The sequence below is a fragment of the Pholis gunnellus genome (genome assembly GCF_910591455.1).
Source record: "Pholis gunnellus genome assembly, chromosome: 22".
Taxonomy (NCBI): Eukaryota; Metazoa; Chordata; class Actinopteri; order Perciformes; family Pholidae; genus Pholis; species Pholis gunnellus.
This window is the reverse complement of record NC_136549.1, coordinates 12,047,332-12,065,361: the sequence shown is the minus strand read 5'-3', so window position 1 is coordinate 12,065,361 and position 18,030 is coordinate 12,047,332. Positions and strand designations below refer to the sequence as shown.

Genomic DNA, 18,030 nt, shown 5'->3' with positions numbered 1-18,030 from the left:
GGAAGTGTGTAGTTCCAAAGCAGGGGAGGAGCTCTTACTAACGTCACCATGAGGAAACGAAACTTAGTGAGGAGTTGACGGACACGTTTTCAAAGTGTAGTTAACTTTGAGTTTTAAGCGCTGCTGCGTTGAAAACTTCCTCTTTTACAGGTAAGACATATATTATAGTTCAACTGTTTTCATTTCGATTATTCAGCCCATTCACTTGAATTATATGAGTTGTAATTGCATTTGTTTACTACTTCTTGTCCAGAAATGGCCACCGCCAGCAGTCTGCTGTCAGAGGACAAGCTCCTCTGTTCTATCTGCCTGGATGTGTTCACTAAGCCAGTCACAACACCATGTGGACACAACTTCTGCAGTGCATGTATCCACACGTACTGGGACGGCAGTGACACTTGCCAGTGTCCATTATGCAAAAGAGTATTTCCCCAGAGGCCTGAGCTCCAAGTGAACACTGTTATGTCCGAGTTAGCTGCTGAGTTTAAGACTTTGGTTCAAGTCAAAGCCTCAACTCCAGACCCACAACTTCCCGGAACAGCAGACGTTCTTTGTGATATCTGCTCTGAGAAGAAGGAAAATGCAGTTAAATCTTGTCTGACGTGCCTCGTGTCCTTCTGCGAAGCTCACCTCGAGCCACATCAGAGGGTTGCCCGTCTCAAGGGCCACATACTGTTAGACCCTGTGAAGAACTTTGACCACAGAATGTGCAAGACCCACGACAAGACAACAGAACTGTACTGCAGGACTGACCGGGCCTTTGTTTGTGTGTTGTGTCTCAAAACCGTTCACAAGAGCCACAATGTCGTCCCACTTGAGGAAGAATACGAAGCAGCGATGGCGAAAAGAGAAGAGGCGATGGCAAATATCCAAAAGATGACACAATCTCTGTACGAGAAGATAGCCGAGGTGGAAAGGTCAGTTGATCTCAGCCAGACGGAAGCTGAGAAAGAGAAAGAAGCCAGCGTGCAGCTCTTCACCGACTTGATCCGCTCCATCCAGAGAAGCCAGTCCGAGCTCATCGAGGTGATCGAGGAGAGGCACGGAGCGGCAAAGCGGAAGGCTGAAGATTTGATCAGAGAGCTGAGGGTGGAGGTCGCAGAGCTCGAGAGCAGAAGCGTACAGCTGGAGCAGCTGTCACAGTCTAAGGATCACCATTATGTTCTCCAGAGTTTCCCGACCCTGTGCTCTCCTTCATACGCCAACCGGGCCAACATTGGTGTTTGCAGTGATCCGGCGTTCGAGGCAGTGAGAGGCGCTGTGATTCTGCTGAAACAGAGAGTTGATGAAATTATGGAGAATCTTCCGGAGATCAAAATGAAAAGAATGAGAGAACATGCAGTGGACTTGACTTTTGATCCCGACACAGCATATTGTTCACTTGTCATAAGTCCGGATGGAAAACAAGTGAGAGATGCAGACACAAAACAGAATCTTCCCTCCAATCCAAAGAGATTTGAAATTTGTCCAGAGGTTTTGGCTAAGGAGGGGTTCACAGCAGGGAAGTTTTACTATGAGGTGCAAGTGAAAGGAAACACTAAGTGGCTTGTTGGAGTGGTCGGAGAGTCTGTGGATAGAAAGGTGATTGAAGATCTGACAGTGCAAAATGAATACTGGACCATTGGGCTTCATGAAGGAATATATAGTGCATATACATCACGTAGAGTTAAACTCACGTGGAAAGAAAAGCTTCAGAATGTGGGCGTCTTTGTGGACTACAACAAAGGAGAGGTTTCTTTCTTTGATGTGAATTCTAAATCATGTATCTATTCTTTCACTGGCTCCCACTTTAGAGAGAAACTTTTTCCATACTTCTGTTTTCAAAACAACACGGATGGAGCCCCTCTCATCATAACCCCTGTACCTCAAACACACTGAGTTTGTTTCTTCTTTAAAGACCACAGAATAAACAACATTGGTCTCTATTAACACACTCAACAAATCTGCTTAAAGTATTACCAACACATTTCAAATGTTGTATCGGTAATCAAACCATCCTTGTTTCCATCTGAAATTTCTGCCCATTAATGGATGTATAGAAGAAGTGTGACACTGTCTTTTCTCTACGGTGCACTTTTCTTGTTTAGATTTAGATTTTCTTTTTCAAAATTTCACATGTCAGACCTTTTTGTTTTTTTGTTTTGTCATTTGAATGAAGACATACTGTGTATACAGCCACTACCTTGACAATGTTTATTATAGTAAGACTTCTAGAAAGGGACAGCACTGGGGAAAAAGTCCAATGCTTAACAAATTTGTCATTTTGCTGGTTTCTTGTAATTTACAGTTGGCTTTTGTGCATTTGAAACATCTGACCAGAATAAACGAGACATGTAGACTCATTTTGTCATTTCTACCTGTAAGATTCCGTCACAATAATAAACTCAAAGTTGTAAAGTGTTTAAACAACTCTTGACAATAGACATGACCACCACTGTTTGAGCGGTTTGCAGGTTCAGTGTTTTGCACAAAGACAGTTTGACGTTGAGGGGTTTGAACTTGTGACATTAAGGTCACCTATAAAACTACATCTCACCTCCAACCCCACCCGCTAGAAACCCGTCTCAGTGAGAACCGCCTCCTTACAACTCTTAACAATTTAGGTGGCCGATGCTACTCACAGAATAGAATATCTGCTTTGTGAGATTTGTAAGTCAATCAATAGTAGTCTGTCCACACTTATTTGTGTGTGAGTGGATGGACACATTATCCTCGAGTGTGACTCGTGGGCCGATGTTCTTCAGCACGTGATGACACGGCAGGTGCTTCGCCTTTAGCAGCCAATAAAAAAACACCTTGTGTGACTTCACTGATTGGATGGATGGATTTCTATGAATCTAGCAGGCAAGACACTCACACACCACTCATGTTGCATCGTCATAATTTAAGGATGCCTCACTGATTTATCCAGCACCAGCATCAGCCCAAAACTTGAATTTGCTCCACGATCAAGTGCCTACAAAACTATGACATTCCCATCAGCCTCAGCTGTAGGCCACTTGACGTTTAGCACCATTTAGCATGCGTGAGCGTGCTGACACGCTAAACTAAAAATGGTGAACATGATAAACATCATACCTGCTTAGTGTCAACATGTTAGCTTTGTCATTGTCAGCATGCACCACTGTGCTTAAATAGAATTGCAGAGCTGCTAGCATTATTTTTGCTGGGAACTTCTTCTTTCCACCTCCTGAAATAAGATGATATAAAATAGCTTTCTGTGGAGAAATTACATCTGTGCAAAATCCAATAGCAACATGTCAAGACTAGCCTATAATTCGAAGGTTATGAACATAATTAGCTATTTGTTAAAATGTAATTTGGGGGTGATGTTTGCCAGTAACACAACTGGTGAGTGTATCTTTAAATTGACACAATAGGCCCCTATTACTCAAGTGAATGGAGTCGAAAGAGTTAACTTTTTTTTTCAACCAGGAAGTGTGTAGTTCAAAAACAGGGGAGGAGCTCTTAGCAGCGTCACCACGTGAGGAAACAACGAGGAGTTAACGGACACGTTTTCAAAGTGTAGTTAACTTTGAGTTTTAAGCGCTGCTGCGTTGAAAACTTCCTCTTTTACAGGTAAGACATATATTATAGTTCAACTGTTTTCATTTCATTCATGCGTTTCTCGTCACACATAAGACGCAGTTTTAACCGAATATTCAGCCCATTGACTTGAATTATATGAGTTGTAATTGTTTACTACTTCTTCTTCAGACATGGCCACCGCCAGCAGTCTGCTGTCAGAGGACATGCTCCTCTGTTCTATCTGCCTGGATGTGTTCACTAAGCCAGTCACAACGCCATGTGGACACAACTTCTGCAGTGCATGTATCCACACGTACTGGGACGGCATTGACACTTGCCAGTGTCCATTATGCAAAAGGGAATTTCCCCAGAGACCTGAACACCAAGTCAACACTGTTATGTCCGAGTTAGCTGCTGAGTTTAAGACGTTATTTCAAGTCAAAGCCTCAACTCCAGACCCACAACTTCCTGGAACAGCAGACGTTCTTTGTGATATCTGCTCTGAGATGAAGGAAAATGCAGTTAAATCTTGTCTGACGTGCCTGATGTCCTTCTGCAGAGCTCACCTCGAGCCACATCAGAGGGTTGCCCGTCTCAAGGGCCACGCACTCTTCGAGCCTGTGAAGAACTTTGACCACAGAATGTGCAAGACCCACGACAAGACAACAGAACTGTACTGCAGGACTGACCGGGCCTTTGTTTGTGTGTCGTGTCTCAAAACCGACCACAAGAGCCACAATGTCGTCCCACTTGAGGAAGAATACGAAGCAGCGATGGCGAAAAGAGACAAGGCGATGGCAAAAATCCAAAAGATGACACAATCTCGGTACGAGAAGATAGCCGAGGTGGAAAGGTCAGTTGATCTCAGCCAGACGGAAGCTGAGAAAGAGAAAGAAGCCAGCGTGCAGGTCTTCACCGACTTGATCCGCTCCCTCCAGAGAAGCCAGGCCGAGCTCGTCGAGGTGATCGAGGAGAGGCACGGAGCAGCAAAGCGGAAGGCTGAAGATTTGATCAGAGAGCTGAGGGTGGAGGTCGCAGAGCTCGAGAGCAGAAGCGTACAGCTGGAGCAGCTGTCACAGTCTAAGGATCACCATTATGTTCTCCAGAGTTTCCCGACCCTGTGCCCTCCTTCATACGCCAACCGGGCCAACATTGGTGTTCGCAGTGATCCGGCGTTCGAGGCAGCGAGAGGCGCTGTGACTCTGCTGAAACAGAGAGTTGATGAAATTATGGAGGAGCTTCCAGAGATCAAAATGAAAAGAATGAGAGAACATGCAGTGGACTTGACTTTTGATCCCGACACAGCCCATTGTTCACTTGTCATAAGTCCGGACGGAAAACAAGTGAGAGATGCAGACACAAAACAGAATCTTCCCAACAATCCAAAGAGATTTGAAGAGTGTCCAGAGGTTTTGGCAAAGGAGGGATTCACAGCAGGGAAGTTTTACTATGAGGTGCAAGTGAAAGGAAACACTGAGTGGCTTGTTGGAGTGGTGAGAGAGTCTGTGGATAGAAAGGTGATTGAAGATCTGACAGTGCGAAATGGATACTGGATCATTGGGCTTTATGAAGGAAAATATATTACATATACATCACCTAATGTTAAACTCAAACTGAAAGAAAAGCTTCAGAATGTGGGCGTCTTTGTGGACTACAACAAAGGAGAGGTTTCTTTCTTTGATGTGAATTCTAAATCATGTATCTATTCTTTCACTGGCTACCACTTTAGAGAGAAACTTTTTCCATACTTCAGTTTTCAAAACAACAAAGATGGAGCCCCTCTCATCATAACCCCTGTACCTCAAACACAATGAGTTTATTTCTTCTTTAAAGACCACAGAATAAACAACATTGGTCTCTATTAACACGCTCAACAAATCTTCTTAAGGTATTACCAACACATTTTCAAGAATGTTGTATAGGTAATCAAACCATCCTCGTTTCTATCTGAAATGTTTTCTGCACATTAATGGATGTATAGAAGAAGTGTGACACTGTCTTTTGTCTACGGTGCACTTTTCTTGTTTAGATGTAAACTAATGATTCTAATGTTTCACAGTGATGCTGTCAGACCCTGTTGTATTATAATGGCTGAGGTTATCAGTGTTGCTCTCATGTATATTTTGATAGGATTTCATTTTTCATAATTCCACATGTCAGACTTTTTCCTTTATTTTGTTCTATGTCATTTGAATCAAGACATGACAATGTTTATCATAGTAAGACTAATAGAAAGGGACAGCACTGCTGGTTTCTTGTAATTTACAGTTGGCTTTTGTGCATTTGAAACATCTGACCAGAATAAACGAGACATGTAGACTAATTTTGTCATTTCTACCTGTAAGATTCAGTCACAATATTAAACTCAAAGTTGAAAAGCATTTAAAGAACTCTTGACGATAGACATGATCTATTTAACTATATAACTCTTCGAGCAGTTTGCAGGTTTTGCACAAAGACAGTTTGACGTTGAGGGGTTTGAACTTGTGACATTAAGGTCACCTATAAAACTACATCTCACCTCAAACCCCACCCGCTAGAAACCCGTCAGTGAGCCCCGCCTCCTTACAGCTCTTGACATTTTAGGTGCCGATGCTACTCACAGAATAGAATATCTGCTTTGTGAGATTTGTAAGTCAGTCAATAGTAGTCTGCCCACAGCTTTCACTCCTGCCCCCACACTGATTTGTGTGTGTGTGTGTGTGTGTGCGTGTGTGTGTGGATGCCCACATTATCCTCGAGTGTGATGCGTGGGCCGATGTTCTTAAGCACTACTGATGGAGCTCATCCATAACTGACTAAAACCTGGTGTGTTTCATTGCATTTCATTAACGGGACACAAGCCCATTTTCCTTAGTGACAAATATATTGTGATCGTTTTCAGAGTTATTTACACTGAATCTTTCGATACAGCATGAAATGAGTGAGGGAGTCAGCATGAAAGCGATGCAGACAGCAACCGTATGCTATAGAGAATGGGAATCAAACGTCCAGAAGTACCAGATATTTACACATTTTCCAGGTGGAAGGCAGTATTTATTGTGGATAATTTGTTTCATATTGTATGAATTTTAAAATGGTAGTACAATTGCATATTTTGTCAGAATGTATTCCTTTTACACTCTCATTTAAGACAAGGAAATTCCAGCAATACACACCTTTTCTCCTTTAGTGACGTCTCTCCCTGACTGACAGATGCAGGTCAGCTCTGTCACCGGGTGCAGAATGGAAGTAGACTGATTTTAGGGTTGGCCCTACGTCACGTTGACGCCAAATATGAGTGAGCGCTCCAGTTTGTGGCCTGAATGAACACCAGGAAAGGGCAGTGAATATGGATAAACCCCTGGAAAAGGCCAAAAAATTCAACATGTTATAATTAAGAGCCTCACCAGAATCAGTGATGACACGGCAGGTGCTTCGCCTTTAGCAGCCAATAAGAAAACACCTTGTGTGACTTCACTGATTTGGGATAAAGTAAGATGGCAAATATGCTTGACGGTTTCAAGTTTTATCATGATGCAGTTTCAAAAAAATAAAATAAATAAAGAAGCAATTACCCTGACTATGTTTATCTTATGAAGACTTTTATAAAGAGTTTATATAGTCCTGTAGCTATGAGCTGAATCTCTCTGATGACCCGACTCCACCCACTAGACTCCAGGAGGGAGCGGTTAGCTTGGAGACAGTTGTCACAGTAATTGATCACGATCACAACACTTGTAATTTAACAACATACATGTGCACTATTGTGACTGGTCAGTTTTTTGTTTTTTTTCCTGTCCCTTTGTCTGCAGACTTGAAGAAGACATGAACATGAGCGATAACTCAAGAAATCAAGATGATTGAGATACCTATGTTGCATTGATTAATGTGTTATCATTCTTATGCATTCCTGATAATAAATGTACATCAATGTATGCTTTTCCATTCATTTATGATGCATGAATTCATGATAATTCATGTACCCATATCATAAAATATCACCAGTTGTTTTGTTGTCTTATCCTCTTTGTTTTATTCATCATTATAACTGAATTCTGAATTTTCTTTAAAATTGCACAGCCATGACTGTGCAATTTAAATCATTAATTCATGTCTCACTGTAAATTGCCAGTAATGGGCAACAGGAACCTGCAAATGTCACAATCTGTACTTCATTTAGTAGTACCAGACAGTATACAACCATATAGACACATAAAAAAGCCTTTATGTTACATAAGCGAGCGGCTGAGAGGCTCATTGGTTGCCTTGCCGGAGAGCTGATTTCTTTCTCTGTGGAAAAGTCTGGTGTGAGGAGGCATCTGTCCCTGGGAAGCAGAGATACCTTCTTCTGTTTTTCAGACGGTAACATATTTTCGTCACGATTCATTTCGTGTGTAACGGCAGCGCACACTCACAGTTTGAACCTTTTTTTAACTTATTCTCCGGTACCCCCCCCCCCCCCCCCCCCCCCCCCCCCCCGGGATTACGCAAAAGGACTTTTTCCACAGCGCACACGAGGATACGAATTTCAGTCTGCGAGTCCCAATGCTGAGAGATGCCAAGCGAGTCCGAGAGAAGTAGAGGAGAAGAAGCGTTTTCTGTTGTGGACTTTTGTTTTCCAGACGTTTTTTTTTTTTGTTTCTGTGGGTGACACTTTACATTTTCTGGAGTAGTCTTACCCAGAGATTTTAAAACCAGAGAGCAGGTATGACCGCAGTGTCTTGCACGAGGACTTCTTCTTCTAAACGGGGCGCCCTGGTTGCTGGCTTGGTGCACTCAAGGACTCCTGCTGGGATCAAACCTGCAACCTTTTAGTCGCAGCAGAGACCTTCCAGCCAACGGACGTCTCCGTCCATCCCCGAGTCCTCGCTCCAGAACAACCTGTGTCTGATTCACTGTATATGGATTGCTGTACGTTTCACCTGGCGCAAATCCATTCAACTTTTCTACACTTCATTTGGTGATACCAACCCTCCACGTCTTTTATTATGACTTCCGTCTGTATTGCAGCCATGTATCTGGTGGCTTAGTGTTATTTTTTGGTCAATTTTTTTTGACACGTTTCCGTACACATTTCTACACTTTGAAGAGTTGTAGCGTAAATCCCGTCGGCTCTCATGGGACTGAGGCATTCGTCGCGTTGTTTGCTGCTACGGCGGAAGATGGCGGAGGCGGACAGCTCGGAGGTAGGGACCTTGTGGTGTCCTGCACCCGGCAATAACGGGACCGGGACAATGTCGTTATGCTTATTTGTATGGTGACAACACATTTGTCTTGAATGTAATGTACGCTTCTTTGTTTTAAAAAAAAAAGAAAATCTTTTCTTGCCGTCATCGTAACCGCTTTGGAATCGATGTTGCGCTATGATGGCGCGCAAGCGAAGCAAAGTGCATTTTCTCAGTGTCTTGCAGATGTTGTGGGTAATGTGAGTAGATCGCTGTCATTGCAATAGTAGCGATAATGCACGCAGACGGGTTTTGTCGTCGTGTTAAATGGTCAGCTTGAGATGTATGGACGCATTGAACGGGGCCGTGTCCGCTGTCCTTGGTGCTGAAATGGAACCTGCATCTTTGACCGGCTCTTCCCTGAGTCTCCACGTCCGTATAATAGATGTGAATTCTTGACAGCTTATTATATGAATCCCTTTTGGCTTGCAATTCATCTGCACAGCCCCATAATATATGCCGGTCCACTGCACATACAATCCTCAAACCCTATGCTGTTTCTCTCATTCTTGTCTGTAAGTTATAATACAAATTCTCCCCCCTTTTCCTTTCTTTCCTCCTTTCTTCCCCTTAAACAGCGGCAGCAGCCTGTTACGTCCCCCCTCTCTCAGTCTGCCCAGCCCTCCCCACTGCCTAAACCAGTGCCTACTACCCACCATGTGCCCTGCATCCCCCATACGCCTCATGTAGCAGCCCTGGCCAGCTGTCCTGGTCGGGGCAAGATTTCCAAGTTCATCAGCCCGGAGGAGATGACATCACGGGACTACTACTTCGACTCGTATGCCCACTTTGGCATCCATGAGGTAGGCAGGTTGACAAACGGCAGCTTGAAACTGAAGAACGACACCAGATGTCTAAGCGGATGCTCCTTAACCCGCCACATCATTTCAACCCTGTTAGTCTGGCTTTCTGTCAGCAGGATACCTCAAACAAACTCGACTGATTTAATTCCAAGGCCAGATGGGATTATTGCATCCATAACTAAGAAACTATTACATATAGACACATGATTACAGTTCATTGGACCTGAAAATCGATTGTAAAGTAACAGAGAAGCCAAGTTTCAGTCCTCCAGCGCTTTCAAACACGAGTTTAAACAAAGTATGAAACCAAACATCATCAAAAACATGATTCCAACAACTCTCAGAAGCCAATTGTTTAAAGCTCCTCGCACTTCTCGTAAAAAAATCTGTCAATACTTACTACACATCAAAACGTAATTTAATGATGCCCCCAAAGTAAACTCCAAATAAAAACCTGTGAGGCAACTGTCCGCCTACGAGCTCGTGGAGGAAAATAAATAAAAGAGAGTGGAGGGTGTCTCACAGCTGACAAAAGAGGAGGCTTTTCCATTACCAGCACTAAAGAGTGTCTGTAAAGTGAACATCTAAGTATATCTACAGTATATATAGCTATACCCTATAGCTAATGACCTTGATCTGCGAGGCAGTGGTGGTGGGAAGGTTTGGGGACATATAGGCCTTTTTTTTTAAATGGTGTCCACATTTAGCATGTGGGACAGGTTTTTGTCTGCTGGCAGACAAAGAGTGTGCCCTGATTAGAGGAGTGCAAAGCGAGACAGACCAGAAAGTGGGATGTGTGAATGGGCTCAGGGAGATGGATATCAGGCCGTCCCCAAAGGCTTTGTGTTTTACTCTATTTCAAGAAGCTCTGACATTGTCACTGAGGCTTTTGGCCTACATACGGCCTTATCTACCTCATTACACAAGAACATGTGTACACATTTGTATGTTCATTATACACTATTATATGTATTATGTATTCCTTTGGGGATTTTATCAATCCCACTATTCTTCAGGTACTCTACACCAGTTCAGTATGTTATTCTAGAAGGCAAATCATGATGGACCACAGCTGTGAGCTCTCGGTTTTATCTCTTTAATTCAAACAGGAGATGCTGAAGGACGAGGTGCGGACGCTGACCTACCGGAACGCCATGTACCACAACAAGCATGTGTTCAAAGACAAAATCGTCCTGGATGTCGGCAGCGGCACGGGGATCCTCTGTATGTTTGCCGCCAACGCCGGCGCCAAACACGTGTATGGGGTGAGGCGGATGGATGCACCTTTTAGCCACGAACAGATACAGTCTCTAATCTTCATTAGTATCGTCCAACAGTTTCCGCTAATAAATATTAATGACAGAGAGAGAGAGAGAGAGAGAGAGAGAGAGAGAGAGGATCCGCACACCTTTTCAGTGCCCAAATTGATATCATTTCTGGCTCTGCTGTCACATTATGTGTCATCCGTGGCCTTTCCTTCTCCATATAAAACGAACAAATTCCTCTTTAGGGCCAGCTCCTTGTGTTCTGTTGAGAAATATATTTCAGTCTTACACACAGAGAATAAGAGACATCCGACTCCCCTCGTCAAAGGTTATACTTTGCCGGCAGTGTCTTCCACAGTAATGTATAATGCATGTACTGTAATACACTTATGGATGGGAGAGCAACATGATGTATTAGTTTCCATGCCGCACAGGCTCTGAGGTGAGTGATCAGGGGCATTAGTGTTTGGGTGGATTTGAAGGGTTTGATTAAATTTGTCCTTCCGATATTACCACAAAGGTTGACTGTCTGTGTACAGGAAGGGGAAATGGTAGCTAACACCATTGCAGGCCAAGTCCAATGGCGAGAAAATTATCTTGAGGAACATATTTCTTATGAATTATTAAAATGATGAAAAGTGCCTGTTACCAGAAGATGAACCAAACAAACAATGTAGATATTGCCACGCACAGTTTTCTTGTTCAGAAGACACCACCTCTGTGGTTTTGCCCTTGCGCCTACAGATTGAATGTTCAAGCATATCCGAATATTCTGAGAAGATTATCAAGTCAAATCACCTACACAATGGTAAGTAGGAGTGGTTTCTCATTACTGCTCTATTTGTCATGCCCGTCTGTCGGAATGCCGAACAGCCCGATGGCATCTGGATTAGATGCGGCGTGAACACAACGGTATATTTCACATCATTAACGTCACACTCGACAATGTTAGTCACAGTTCTGACGGTTAACTGGCAGCTCGCCTCTGATGTCAAATAACCGGCCATCAATCAGAATTCCCTCAGTGTTGGTGATTCCTATTGTAAAATGCCGCCCTTTGTTTCATCTTTTTTATTTACATCCCAGGTATTTTAAGATGATGGTCTTACTAAGGCATACGAGTGTCGATAGTAACTCTTAAATCGATCTCCTAGTTTCTCCATATCATGGGTCAGAAAGAAAACAAGACAAATTCATGCATGAAGCACAGACGCATGCGTTGGGCGTAGTAATTAAGCCGTACTAATTTACAGAAATCCCAACGCATACAAACAATGTCATCTGAGAATAGAGCTATTGTCCTGCATTAATGTGACGACGATGCCGTGTAGTAATCTGTTGCCTGCTGTACACCTCGCAGTCATCACCATCTTCAAGGGCAAGGTGGAGGAGGTGGAGCTGCCCGTGGAGAAGGTGGACATTATCATCTCGGAGTGGATGGGCTATTGCCTCTTCTACGAGTCCATGCTCAACACCGTCATCTTCGCCAGGGACAAGTGGCTGGTATGATAGTGCTGCTGGAGGCTTTAGAGACGGCTGGGTTTGGTTTAGTGTGTGTGTGTGTGTGTGTGTGTAGCTGGCTGGACGAGTAAGGCTTTGGCCACATAAAAACACCAGAACAGTGATGAAGTAGAGGATTTACTGTACGCTTGTGTCTGCTGCCCATATGCTGAGGTCATACATGAATGATCTGCTCTCTAACCTCAGTAGTTGCCTGCAGGCTTTCAACTCCGCACATGTCATCCTACATGGCAGGTGTGCGAACAGTAAAGGTGATGGATGGCCTTGTGTGTGTGTGTGTGCTTGTGTGTGTGTGTGTGCATTAATACCAGACGCTTTTCTTGAATTCAGAAACCTGGAGGCCTGATGTTCCCTGACAGAGCAGCTCTCTACGTGGTAGCCATTGAAGACAGGCAGTACAAAGACTTCAAGATACATTGTGAGTAATTATGGACGATTTGTGTTTTTCTCTCTCTCTCTCTCTCTCTGTCTCCCTCTAAGCTGTGCAGTGCATTATTAATGACCGCTGTGCAGATGAATGTATGTTTCCACTTTCTAAGAAGCCGTTCTTTTTAAGAGCTGTAGCTGAACGATTTGGGAGAAATCTCTTTGGCTGATATATTACTGCAGACGGCGAGAATGAGTGAGTCATTAATAAAAGGCCATGTGGTTGTCACATTTTAATGAGCTATCAGGTCAGCAGTTATTAATAGTAAAGAGTTTCAACTGCAGAGTAACCCATCAGGTGTGGGCTTGAAGTGGTAATAACATATTTATAAATGGATCTTGGTCAGCAGACATTAACTTACTTATTTGGAAAACTTCTACAAGTGGTCCAAATGTGGCTAGTTAGCTAGCAGAGTTAAAGTTAGCTACAAAATGTCCTCAAAGAAACGCAAAATGACTCCAAAGAGACACAAAACAAGCACAAAGAGACACATAATGACCACAACGAGACACAAAACAACTACAAAGACACTCCAAACCACAGAGAGACGTGTAACGACTACACAAAGAGACACAAAACAACAACAAAAGGCTAAACAACTATAAAGTCTGTGTGTCTTGCTGCTACATGCGAGAGGTGGTGGGGCCTTTGGCATGTCTGTGCCCAGGGGCCCATTGTCTCACCTCCTGTCATCGCAAATGTCACTGATCGATAAACTAATAAAAAGTACATATTAACTATTAACAAAAGCATTATTTCCAACATAGAAACCCCGGTGTAAAATGATAAAGTAGAAGCGTAAGCAGCTACAGCAGCGAGGTGCCTTGATCCTGCAGTACATTCTGTGCTCCAAACTCACTTCATGTGTTCAAATATCTATCACAGCAAGAGTGCTGAGCTTAACATTGTGATCCAGATCAAAGCACCAATAATGAAGGTGCCATTCACACTTGTACTAAGGCATCGCATCTGGGTTAATAACTCCTGCTGAGTTTCCTTTTACAGGTGGCCTTCTCTGTTCTATTACATTGACGCTTTCACATAAGTCCCAGAAGAATTCGGTGTACCCAAACCCTTGCGTTCTTATTTTTAGTTTCGGTCTGCGTCGGTGGCATATTCCACCTTCTCCTCGCTCAGACTTAGCGTTTGGCCCTCTGACAAGGCAAGGTGGAGTGGAGGGACAGCGGGAAAGGCGGAGGGAAAGCCTGCTCGGTGTGTTTTCAGCCCAAATTATACCAATAAAAAAAGCCAACCAGACATGGTGGAGGAGGCGGAGGAGTCCAGGAGTCTATTTTCAGAGGGCCATGTCTTTCTCCACATCGGGACTGGATAGACAGAAATACAGCGTGAGTGGGGGACGTTTTTTTTTTCCTGGTAGGGTTAAGTGCTTTTGTTATATTTTCTCTCCCACATTTTTTTTTTTTTGTGTGCTGACAGCTTGGCAGGAGCAGCGAGCACAGAGCTTTGCAAGTGGATACAAATTCAGAAAGTAAAGAAAATACAGAAAACACAAACTCTTCGCATGTGTACTCATATGGGTGCTGTTTCCGTTTTGTGTATGCACAGGGTGGGAAAACGTGTACGGGTTCGACATGAGCTGCATTCGCAACGTGGCCATCAAAGAGCCTCTGGTGGATGTGGTAGATCCCAAGCAGGTGGTGACTAACGCCTGCCTCCTAAAGGTTAGTCTGTGTCTTTGTGCACGAAGACACGCACGGTGAAGAACGTACCTCAAGGGTGTGAATGTTGTATTTTTAAAAGCCTGCGTGTCTGAGGCAAACACCCCAACACGCAAGGTTTTTCATCTTTTGTGTTTTGCTATGCGAGACAGCGATCAATCTCCGAGTCTGGTGAGGCGATTCTCTAGTACATAATAGAGGTTTCTGGGGAGCTGTAACAGTCTTCCTCCTGTGTTTCCATGCTTGACGGTGGCTTGTCTTATATCTCATAAATGAACAGAGGATAAGAGCACTCAGGGAGGTGATAGCTTTTTTTTGTTTATCCTGTCTACCTTTCATATCACTGCTTTTCCTCTTTAACTGTTCCTTCTCTCTGATTTATATCATTTCTATTGTTATTATTTGGAGTTACCCATATCTTTTAATCCTCTCTCTCTCTCTCTTTTATTTGTTTGGTTCCATATCATTTTGCAGTCTCATTTCTCACTCTTCCCTTCTTAATCACTTCTTCTATACTCTTCATCTACCGTCACATTCTCTTGATTTAAGCAATGACATGCCTCAGTAGTTTGAGCGAATAGTGGAGGGGGGGGGGGGTCGGGTCTCTCCCTCTGTGCGATGGTGAAATGTCACACAAGAGCAGGCATCGAGTCACCAGGCGGAATGAAATGGACTGGTATAGGCACCCACCATCCTTTTGTGTTCAAAAAGGTGATTTATGCGTCAGGTTGGAGGAAGGGGTTACTAGTTAAATAGTGATATGCCGGTCTGAACATTTCTGTATCCTCTTTCAAGTGTATATATTTGCTTGTTCACACCTTCCCGCTGCCAGACACTTCACCCCATCTTAATTCAAACTGCCACTCATCACACGCTCAAAAATGTACAAAATCGCTCCCGGGGACTTCTTTCTTTTCTCTCTCTTCCCACAATTTGCTGTATATGACAACTGGCCCAGCATCATTGGAAAGGACAGAGGTGTTAAATCACAATCTGCCATGCTGACGCCACATGGCCGAGCGATTCATAGCCCAGTAGGCCGGGGCGAGATGAACAGGTTGCAGTGTGAAATCCTCCCTCCCCCGTCCTCTTCCACACAACATCATCACACAGTACATGCATGACCGTCTCCACTCCTATTTTGGAACCGCAGTGATGCCTGCCAGGTAACAAAATGTGATACTTAAATTTGTGGCCATATTCATGAGGCAGTGCTTGATATAGACACAAGCGAACAGACACACACAAACACACGGACACACAAACACACACACAGCCTCCCTCCCTTGTAGACTTGAGGGAGGACACCCACACAGCATGTGTACTGTGAACAGGCTTCGTTTTGCCAGCCGTGATTCAACCTGTGGGCTTTCTCACACAAACGGCTCACGCATGCACAATAATGATGGGGAATAATCAAGCAGGGATTGACATACATGTACATGTGTGTGAGAGATGGCGAGTGTGTGTGTGTGTGTGTGTGTGTGTGTGGGAGGGGGGTGACGACTTGTGCCTGTCTGTGCTTGTACACGCTGTTCTACTATGACATGATAATGTCATGAATTGAAAAAAGCACAGCGAACTCTTGAGAGACGTCCTTGCAAAAAAATAAAGCGGAGTAAATGATCGTTGGCCCCTTTTGTGCAGGAAGTGGACATCTACACCGTGAAGCCAGAGGACCTGTCCTTCACGTCAGCCTTCTGTCTGCAGATCCAGCGCAACGATTACGTCCACGCGCTGGTCACCTATTTCAACATTGAGTTCACCAAGTGTCACAAGAAGACCGGCTTCTCCACTGGTGAGTAGTGTGTGCGTTCACCCGTATTGGGCGAACTGTTCAAACTGACATTTATACATATCTGGTATCAAAAGAAGAAAGAAAGGGGGGGGAAAAAGGGAAATCCATACACATTAATGGGAATATGTCCAATTTTGAAATTAGAACAGATCGTATAAACTCTTCTGGTTGAGCCGAAATGTAAGTCAATCAATTGCTGGTGCCTCACGGGCCGACCCGGTGTTTGCACTGAGCGCTTCTGGTAACGCGGCGTCGAGGACGCCCGTTATAGAGAGAGTTGCTATAAGCTGTTATGTAAGCTTATGTTAATACGTTCATGCATCCAGTGCTTACATAATGTCGTGTAGAGGAGGTTCTATGTTTGGCCGAGTCTGTTGGGCCTGAGGCTGAGCATCACTATAGGAGTTCAGCCTCTGTATTTCTCCCACTTGGTGAGCCAGTTTCAGGTGCTTTCGCTGTCAATTTTCTTCCGTGTTAACATGCCCAGGGGAGCCGAGTGTCCCTATATATATGTTCTCACGCTCACTCTAAACCTCTCTTTTCCTCGTTACTCTGTTCTTCTTTAACCTCCGTACACCTTTTTCCCCTGTTCCCCCGTGTACACAATGTTCCTCCTGTCCTCTATCTCAGCTCCAGATGCTGCCAGCACACACTGGAAGCAGACAGTGTTTTACTTAGAGGACTACTTAACTGTCAAGAAGGGAGAGGAGATCTTTGGCAGTATTGCTGTGAGGCCTAATGAGAAGAATGTGGTAAGACTCCTAAAATAAAGACGCAATAGATTTGAATTTCTGGCAGAGAGCTAGTTTTGTGTCACATCTTCATCTAGATTTTTAACGTGACTAGTAGCTACAAAATAAATGTAGCCGAGTAGAAGGTACAATATTTGCCTCTGGAAATAAGGGGTAGCAGTATGAAGTAGTATGAAATAAAACGTACATACAAGTAAAATTAAAATTCCACCACTGCATTTTTAATTTGTGTGAAGATGTCGTTTAGCTACCTTTATAGCAAACGGATTTCTTTTGTCTTAAATTTCTTAATTCATTCATTTAAAATGGTGTCATCGTCTGCAGCGTGACCTGGAGTTCACTATGGAGCTAGACTTCAAAGGGCAACTATGTGAGGCCGCCATCTCCCACGACTACAAAATGCGTTAGGCGCAACAACAACCGACCAACTACCCTCAGCCCCTCTCGACACACTCTGGGTGTGGGGGGGACGGCGCAGCCTCTCCCAACAGGCATTTCCAGTTGGCCAGCGAGGGAGCGACCGGACGCATCTGATTGGATGCCATCACGCCAGCACCCAAGTGATGTCATCAGAAAAGGCAAATATCGATCAGCAATAGTGCCATCGACCCGTACCAGCTTGATCGACTCGGGCACATCGTTGAATGTAACATCCTAAATGAACTTGATTTCTTTTGTTTTTGTCTGTCACTAATTTCTGGAAATGATGCTAGATTTGAGTATAAATGAGTCTTTATATCGTTAGTGCAGCTAATTGAAGAGCATTGATCTGCGTGATGTCGAGAGGGTCACAGCACAGTCATCATCTGATTTTCCTTTAGTCATTTGTTAAGATTTAATACGCACTGTGTAATTGTTTAGAGGGTGCAGTAATTCATTGTGTTTTATTTGTTTTTTTATCATTTGCTTCATTGATTTCAGAAAGGTGTGAAATGTAATTTTGAAATTTCTTTAATTGGGGATAATTCAGAACAAACGTACTTTGGTGCCAGATTAAAACAGAACAATGCCTCAGAACAGCAACAAACACAGATGCAATATGTCACGTAA

At 43.7% G+C, this 18,030-nt stretch overlaps 3 protein-coding genes across 5 annotated transcripts; all 3 read left to right on the top strand.

The window, feature by feature from the left end:
• The first annotated feature begins 49 nt into the window (after nucleotides 1–49).
• On the top strand, nucleotides 50–2,336 carry LOC306713909 (zinc finger protein RFP-like). The gene is made up of 2 exons (XM_079183757.1): nucleotides 50–150; nucleotides 254–2,336. Exon 2 carries the CDS (start codon nucleotides 256–258, stop codon nucleotides 1,876–1,878), a length of 1,623 nt encoding a protein of 540 aa, XP_079039883.1. The 5' UTR covers nucleotides 50–150; nucleotides 254–255; the 3' UTR covers nucleotides 1,879–2,336.
• A 1,383-nt stretch (nucleotides 2,337–3,719) lies between these two features.
• LOC306713910 (zinc finger protein RFP-like) lies at nucleotides 3,720–5,677 on the top strand (the record flags this gene model as incomplete). Its single annotated transcript, XM_079183758.1, has 1 exon — nucleotides 3,720–5,677. One exon carries the CDS (start codon nucleotides 3,720–3,722, stop codon nucleotides 5,340–5,342), a length of 1,623 nt encoding a protein of 540 aa, XP_079039884.1. The 3' UTR covers nucleotides 5,343–5,677.
• Nucleotides 5,678–8,627: 2,950 nt separating this feature from the next.
• Nucleotides 8,628–17,388, top strand: prmt8b (protein arginine methyltransferase 8b; the record flags this gene model as incomplete). 3 transcript variants are annotated; one of them, XM_079183504.1, is made up of 10 exons in its annotated part: nucleotides 8,628–8,696; nucleotides 9,320–9,538; nucleotides 10,648–10,803; nucleotides 11,548–11,611; nucleotides 12,164–12,306; nucleotides 12,655–12,742; nucleotides 14,318–14,433; nucleotides 16,078–16,228; nucleotides 16,859–16,980; nucleotides 17,305–17,388. In XM_079183504.1, 10 exons carry the CDS (start codon nucleotides 8,628–8,630, stop codon nucleotides 17,386–17,388), a joined length of 1,212 nt encoding a protein of 403 aa, XP_079039630.1. The 3 variants fall into 3 exon arrangements, with proteins under 3 accessions (XP_079039630.1, XP_079039629.1, XP_079039628.1); XM_079183503.1 differs by having other exon boundaries at nucleotides 9,317–9,538; XM_079183502.1 differs by having other exon boundaries at nucleotides 9,314–9,538.
• Between the last annotated feature and the right edge of the window lie 642 nt (nucleotides 17,389–18,030).

Coding starts and splice junctions, on each gene's coding strand:
- LOC306713909 (XM_079183757.1), top strand. CDS start 256: ATGGCCACCGCCAGCAGTCTGCTGTCAGAGGACAAGCTCCTCTGTTCT.